Source organism: Octopus bimaculoides, chromosome 20 (genome assembly GCF_046866305.1).
Source record: "Octopus bimaculoides isolate indiv1 chromosome 20, ASM4686630v1, whole genome shotgun sequence".
NCBI classification, from domain to species: domain Eukaryota; kingdom Metazoa; phylum Mollusca; class Cephalopoda; order Octopoda; family Octopodidae; genus Octopus; species Octopus bimaculoides.
The window spans coordinates 44,889,141-44,897,835 of NC_142947.1; the positions used below are offsets into that span (position 1 = coordinate 44,889,141).

Consider the following 8,695-nt stretch of genomic DNA (forward strand, 5'->3'; position numbering starts at 1 on the left):
CAAGACGGCCGCAGTCTGATGAGTGAAACGGACACAAGAAAGACAAAAGATAAAAGGTTATCGCAATAAAAAAAATTCTTTAAATAATTAAATAATTAATTAAATAAAAAATAATTTTCACTTTTGCCTCCAGTGGCCACCAGGTGGCTGCAACAAGCAGAGAAAGAGAGAGAGAGTTACGTCCCTTCGTTGGCCATTTTTCCCCTTTAATAAATTCTTCATCAAAGTCTCAAAATATTATGATTTCCTATTAAAATCTACATTCATTCTTCCATTAAAATAATGCATCCGTTTGTGCCGGATATTCTTTATGTCTGGCTACAGCTTGACTTGCATCTTGCAGCAACCGATCGTTCACCGCAATATGTAGGTAAGTGCAGTATTCTACGCCTTGTCCATTTCATGTCCCTTTATTATTATTATCATTATTATTATTATTATAAATATAAATATATTTAAATGGCTTGCTTTGATTTGGACCGTCACTAGATTCTGTTGTGTGTGTAGGCACTTCTAATCTGCGATTAAGATTTGTAGTATTACGCGTTTGTGAGATGTATATATGCGTTGCAGGTATATATGTGTGTATGTATAAATATATAGATATACGATATATATCTATATATATATACATACACACATACGTCATAATGTATATGTGGGTATATTTGTGGTGGGTGCGTGTTTATGTTCGCGTATATTTGTATGTCTGGATAACCGTTTTCGGATGTGGGTGTGTATGTTTGTATGTATATGCGCACGCGCGTCTATATATATGTATATATATTCTGTCTGCATAAATAACATACGTGTGTATGTATATATAGATATATATATATATATTACATCCTCTCTGCATTACAGTTATGTGTGTATATGAAGCGATGTATCAAATATCCAACATGTCCCTCTCCATATACATTTTACTTAAGTGTTAATACATTGTTCTACGAATTTGTCTTTATGTAGGATGTGTATATTTATATGTCTATATATATAATGTGTGTGCTGTTGTGTAATTTGTAGATGTGCCAGTGTTTGTATATGATTCTATGTGACTATCGAATAGATGTGCGTTCGAGTCTTGCTAGCTCCTCCCTTTTTTTCATTTTCTTCCTTATATGGGTCCTTTGCTTTGTTACAATGTTGTATTATGTTTATATTTGTATCCCTATGAGTAAGTTTGTATTTGCAATCTTGTATATGAGCGCAGCAGTGCTAGAGTCCCAGCACATTGTGTGCTTAGTTTTCATAGAAACCCTGGGCCCATAACGCACACGACGTGTTTCTGCACACTTTCTCTCTACGTATTTCACATACAAGGCAAAAATAATACGACAGTTAGGCACTTTGTCGTGAACTGGGATCGAACTTCGAACCGCACGATTGCGAATCGGACGCCTTAACCACACAACCATTGTTACACACTACTTCTAGACTTGTCTGTGAAGAGCTTACATCATCGATGCCGACCAGTTTTGTTTAGCGAACACGAAGAAGCTCTCAGAACATCGATAATTTGATGATGATGATAATAATTTATTAGTATATTACGAAATTCCATAATTTCTTACGGCTCTCCGGAAGTTATGTGCAAGAACTGTTAAATGGTTGTCGTAAAGTTTTTTTTCTTTTGTGTGTGTGTGTGGTTTGTAACACAAAAAAGTAAAGAGAGAAAAAGGATGAACAGGTTTAAGACAAGTTCTACACGATCTGATGTTGTCTCCTCCTCCGAGAGTTGACATTCAGTCAATGAATGCAGGACAAAATAAACGACAACACTTTTAATCGCAAACCAATATCTCCGTTATATATATATATATATATATATATATATATATATAAGCGTATGAATTTATGCATCAAGCATGAATTGCTTGATTGGCATGTAAAAAGCACCATTTGAGAGTGGTCAATGCCAGTGCCACTTGACTGGCTCCCACGCCGGTGGCACATATAAAGCACCATTTGAGCGTGGTCAATACCACTGCTACCTGACTGGCTCCGATGCCGGTGGCACATAAAAAGCACCATTCAAGTGTGGTCGTTGCCAGTGCTGCCTGACTGGTCCTCATGCCGGTGGCACGTAAAAAGCACCCACTACACTCTCGGAGTGGTTGGTGTTAGGAAGGGCATCCAGCTGTAGAAACTCTGCCAGATCAGATTGGAGCCTGGTGCAGCCTTCTGGCTTGCCAGTCCTCAGTCAAACCATCCAACCCATGCCAGCATGGAAAGTGGACAATAAACGACGATGATGATGATGATGATGATGATACACAGTAATCCCTTGTCATATTGTGGTTTATTATTTAAGCTTACATCAATTCCCCCGTGTTGTTGTGTTGCATTTCTAATAAAATAAATACATACAAATGATAATAAATAATAATAATAATAAAAATATATACTGTACAGTACTGTTTCTACTTTATGGATGTTCACCGATCACAGGGACTTTTGGAACGTAACACCCGCAATAGTCAAGGGATTACTATATATATATATACATACATATATATATATATATATATATATATATATATATATATACACTCACTCACTCACACACACGCACACACACACACATATTTATACATACAGAATATATAAATATTCATACATGCATAAATATCTGTATTTACATCTACACATACATACATATATATATAAATATGTGTGTCTGTCTGTATGTATACATGTTATATATATATATATATATATATATATATATATATATACAAATGATAATAAATAATAATAATAATAAAAATATATACTGTACAGTACTGTTTCTACTTTATGGATGTTCACCGATCACAGGGACTTTTGGAACGTAACACCCGCAATAGTCAAGGGATTACTATATATATATATACATACATATATATATATATATATATATATATACACTCACTCACTCACACACACGCACACACACACACATATTTATACATACAGAATATATAAATATTCATACATGCATAAATATCTGTATTTACATCTACACATACATACATATATATATAAATATGTGTGTCTGTCTGTATGTATACATGTTATATATATATATATATATATATATATATATATATATACAAATGATAATAAATAATAATATATATATATATGATATTAAATGACATTTTGTAGTAAAATTTAAGGATGCTTGAGATATAAAATATGAAACAAGTCTTGTTTTTTTTCTGTATTTGACAAAAGAAAGGGAAAAAAAATCAATGAAAATTATCGGAAATAACACAGAATTAACAAAAAAAATGTGTCATGTTATTTCTGTTCTGTCATGTCATACATTTACTGGAAATGTAAAACCTGAAATAGAAGAGAAAAAATCCAAAATATATTCTCTCCTCCTCTCCTTCATCAGCCTTTTCTGTCTATATCTTTGTTAAATTACCTTTATGTTTTAAAAGCTCATCTTAACCTTTACCTATCTCTATCTGTCTCTATCCCTCTTTCTTTCTCTCTCTCTTACTCTCTTTCCCTCTGTTTAATAATCTCTGGTATGGTCTTCATAGTTATTATCCTTCAGTCCTTCCATAATGTTTTTGCAGTTATCATTAAGGCACTACTGTTTACTGGATAGCAATGGCATGAATGATATATGTGTGTACATACATATGTATATATACATATGTGTGTGTGTATAGATATATATGCATATATACGCACACACATTATACACACACAGACACACACACATCATCATCATCATCATCGTTTAACGTCCGCTTTCCATGCTAGCATGGGTTGGACGATTTGACTGAGGACTGGTGAAACCGGATGGCAACACCAGGCTCCAATCTAAATTTGGCAGAGTTTCTACAGCTGGATGCCCTTCCTAACGCCAACCACTCAGAGAGTGTAGGAATATATATATATATATATATATATATATATATATACAAATGATAATAAATAATATATATATATATATATATATATATATATATATATATATATATATATATAAACAATATATGAGTATATGCATATATATGTACATGTATGTACATACCTTCATCTACATGTATATATAGATACATATCTGGGTACATGACGTTGCAAAAGAACATGGACAAAATGATAAACAAGGTACAACAAACAAGCAGGCCACATAGAGAACATATCCTTACACACACATATATATATATATATATATATATATATATATATGTCAGGGACGTGTCACCTGGGTAGGCAAGGTAAGCAGTGCCTTCCTTGAATAAAATAGATCAATAGTAACATTTTCCTTTTATGGCAAAATATGCACCTAATTCAATAAAATTATGAAGGTTACTCTGATTACTCTGCATAAAATGCAAAAAATCTTATTTTATTTTTTTGTAGATTCGGTAGGCATAATTTGCCCTTGCTTTTCAATCTCAGTATTAAAGCTCCACATCTCTTCTATTCATTTCTTCACTTTCCGCATAGCTACAACAGCCGGTTACCCTTCTTACTATCGTGAGCCAAATTTCTATGCAGACTGAATACATTTTATTGCAAGACTGGCTCTAAAGAAGCTGCATGTTGCAAGACTAACAACTCCCCTCTACCTTATGTCATTTTGCTTTTACTCAGAGTAATCATCATCATCATTGTTTAATGTCTGCTTTCCATGCTGGCATGGGTGGGACAGTTTGACAGGAGCCTCCCAGGAAGAAGCCAGCACCAGACTTCTAGGGTTTTTACAGCTGGATGCCCTTCCTAACACCAACCACCCAACATAGTGGACTGAGTTCTTTTTACATGGCACAAGCACAGGCGAGGTCAGTTTTGACATGGTTTTTTCACAGCTGGATGCCCTTCCAAACGCCAACCATTTTACAGTGTGGACTGGATGCTTTTGAAGTGGTTGTACCCGTAAATACATTGCCTACATTTCTTCACTTCATTTACCAATTACATCTATACGACACAAATATAGTTTTTGACTGACTATTTTTTTTATTATTATTTCTTCTTTTAATTTAATTTTTTTAATATTTTTCTTTCTTTTGTCTTTTATAGGTGTTGCTGGAATGAGATTGGTCAGTTAGTGAGCACCATGAAAGTGTTACCTTCCTTTTCCTATAATCTGGTAAGGTAACAGTTATACATACATCTACATATATATATATATATATATATATATGTAATCACACACACATATAAGCATATAGATATGTGTGTATAATTTTCAGCTGCTGTCCTTTTTCTTTTTCTCTCTTCCCGAGTACTATGTCTTGTGTATACTTTTGGCTGAGATCGAAGTAGAGAAAGAGAAAGAAGCAATCAAACTTGAGAAAGAAGTCTGTTTGGAGTTTTGTTTTGATAGACAAGATGTCAAGTGATAGCGATGATGAGGAGAAAACCATTACCCTCTTGCTGTCGGATGATAATACTTTGGAGAAAAGTCCAGAGAGAAAAGAAGAGGCCTCTGCAAATGATGAGAATGTCACTGATAGCAATGCACCAGCGTCACCTCCTGCTCCGACCCTCAGGCCAAGGGCCGCTAAGAAATCTGCTAAAATGTTGAACAAATTGTTGAGTTCCAGTCAGGAACCAAGGAGGCGACCTGTCAGAAGCACAAGACCAAAACGCAAGTTGCTAACTGAGCTCCGACCCTATAAATGTGAATACTGTGGAAAATACTTCCCGAAGGCCAAGCAGTTGTCCATACACGTGCGCACTCACACCGGCGAGAAACCATACAAATGCGAGCAGTGTGACCGTGCGTTCACTCAGTCACATCACCTCGTCACTCATCTACGAACTCATACCAAAGACCGCCCTTACCCCTGCGTCTGCTGTCCCCGGGCATTCACCACATCCAGTAGTCTCACTCGTCACGTACGCACTGCTCATCTACACGAACGTCCCTTCAAATGTACATATTGTGACAGGGCCTTCGCATTTCAGGATCGCTTGGACTCCCACATTCGTACCCATACCGGTGTAAGGCCCTTTCAATGCCCCTTATGTCCACGTGCATTTGCTGTCTCCTATCGACTAACTGCTCACATTTTCATCCACCGCCACGGCAAACCCCACAAATGCTCATACTGTCCCAAAGCGTTTGCCGTTGCTTCTCATCTGACAAAACACATTCGTGTGCACACTGGTGAACGTCCATTCAAATGTGTGCACTGCGAGAAGTCGTTTACCCAGCCATATCACCTGACCATACACCTGAGGAACCATTCCGGGGAAAGACCTTATAAATGCACTTACTGCACTGAAGCGTTTAAACGATCTGGTGACTTGCGTGCTCACATCCGAATCCATACAGGTGAGAGGCCATTCCAGTGCAAAGTTTGTGGGAAACAGTTCACACAGTCAAGTAACTTGTCGAAGCACCAGAAAATACATACCAATGACCGTCCTTTCCGGTGCTCTCACTGTGATCGTGGTTTCATCCGAGCCAGTAGTGTCATTGCCCACGAAAGGACACACACTGGCGAGAAGCCATACAACTGTGGCCTGTGTCCCAAAGCTTTCATGTCTATGGGGAGTCTGACAAAGCACGTCAAACTGAATCATGGCGGAGAAGACGGCGTCGATTCCAACGAGGCTTTTGCTAAATCTTACAAGTGCGAGTTCTGTCCTGAAGCATTCCGAAGGCGCTGGGAGTTGAAGGACCACTTTCAAAAGACCCACTCGAAAGACAGACCCTATAAATGTGACCAGTGTGACAAAGCTTTCACTCAGAGTACCCACTTAACCTCCCACAAACGCACGCATGTATCAGAGTCCACTGTTACCACCAAAACATCTGTCAACTCTGCAGATGATGCTGAAAAGAAACTTGGTTCCGATGGAAACGCTGACAATCAGAATGGTGGCAGCCAAGATGGTACTGGATCTGAGACAAAGTCTTCAACTGCTGATATAAAACCTGAGAAACCCTTCAAATGTGAATACTGCACCTACACATGTCGACGGCGGCACGACTTGACAAAACACACCCGCAAACATACAGGAGTTTCGCCCCACCAGTGTGAGTTCTGTGCCAAGACCTTTACTCAGCGAGGAAACTTACTGTCACACAGACGCATACATACTGGCGAGAAACCATACAAGTGTGACTACTGCGAAAGTCGGTTCCGCTCCAGCAGCCATTATAGTACACATCTAAAACTACACACCGGAGACATGCACAAATGTCAACACTGTGGTAAGCAGTTCACAAAACTCGATCATTATCAGAAGCATTTGCGAATTCACACCGGCGAGAAACCCTTTCGCTGCGAATATTGTGGGAAAGGGTTTTCTGCTTCCGAATATTTGACTGTACATCTACGCATTCATACAGGAGTTAAACCCTACAACTGCAGCCACTGTGGAGAAGCATTCAGGCGTGTTGGAGACCTGCGTGTCCACGAAATGATTCACACCGGCTACAGGCCATACAAATGTCAGTTTTGTGAAAAAGGGTTCCGGAAGTCTTACGGTTTGACTGCCCACCTGCGTAGTCATACTGGCGAACGCAACCACAAGTGCGAGCTGTGCAACAAGTCGTATGGGACGGCATCACATCTCAAGCAGCATCAGCTTGTTCACAACACCGATCGTCCGTACAAGTGCAAATACTGCAACAAGACGTTTGCTGAGTCAAGGAACCTTGCCATACACACTCGTAGTCACTCGGGGGACCGTCCGTTTGGCTGTTCATTTTGCGACAAGTCGTTTACGCGGCTCGACAAGTTGACCATTCACCAACGCACCCACACTGGCGACCGTCCTTACATGTGTCGCTACTGCGACAAATCTTTCACCGCGGCCTACGGCCTCAACAAACACATGAAGACACACTCGCATGAGAAGAAATACGCCTGTCCATGGTGCGGAGACGACTACCTGCAGTTTCCTGCTCTCAATGCACACATGGCCACTCACACCGGCCTCGACAAGAACAAATGCAATCTGTGTGGCGTGCAATTCTCCGACACTGACCAACTAAACAAGCACCTGTGGGCCTGTTTCTTAACGCTGGGAAGTTCCAGTCAGCCTCCTCCAGAGAACGCGCAAGTGGCTAGTTCCTCAGAGGAGGCTAACCTGTCCGAACCGTGCAACGATCTAACGTCGCCACCACAGCCACTGCCGCCACCGCCGCCGCCACCACCACCACCACCATTACAACCCAGTAACAACATGAAAAATGAAGTGGCCCCTAGATGGCAGCACCCAAGTACAAACTACTCTATGAACCGTATCATTTCCAAGACTGTTCCCCCTGTGCCACCTCCTGGGGCAAATTCACAAAATGCCGATTCTCAATGCACTTACGAATATGCTGGCAACATGTTTTTGTTATGAAGGTCGTCATCGTTCCCAGCTTGGGCAGTAACAAGAGAGAATTGGGCTTAAATGCCTCTACACCAGTTTCAGTTTCGTCGCTCCACACATTCAGTATTTCTCGCCACCACAACCATACTGGGGGCTAAGTTTGACTTTTAAACCCCTGCCCATGACAGGCAGGGTGTTATGTGGAACGATAAAACTAACACCATCAAAGTACCCCACTACCAGTTGACAATGATACAGCAAGAGACAATGCGTTCTTCAACTGAAAAACCAAAGCAACCCTACCCTAAACACCTACCCACTTAACCACCTTCTTCTTTCCAAACTCTGACCTACGATCTAGGTTTTGTTGCTGTTTTTTGTTTTCTGTTTTGTGGGGGAAGTGCTC

At 39.5% G+C, this 8,695-nt stretch overlaps 1 protein-coding gene across 1 annotated transcript in view; it reads left to right on the plus strand.

Moving 5' to 3' along the window:
- Nucleotides 1-169: 169 nt before the first annotated feature.
- The window catches only part of LOC106870057 (uncharacterized), an 8,732-nt gene continuing 206 nt past the window's right edge, over nt 170-8,695 (plus strand). Inside the window, exons 1-2 of the mRNA XM_014916029.3 lie at nt 170-370; nt 5,032-8,695. The exon at nt 5,032-8,695 is cut by the window's right edge and continues 206 nt beyond it. Coding sequence (XP_014771515.2) covers nt 5,344-8,319 — 2,976 coding nt within the window. The 5' untranslated portion in view covers nt 170-370; nt 5,032-5,343 and the 3' untranslated portion in view covers nt 8,320-8,695. The remainder of the gene's footprint in view (nt 371-5,031) is intronic.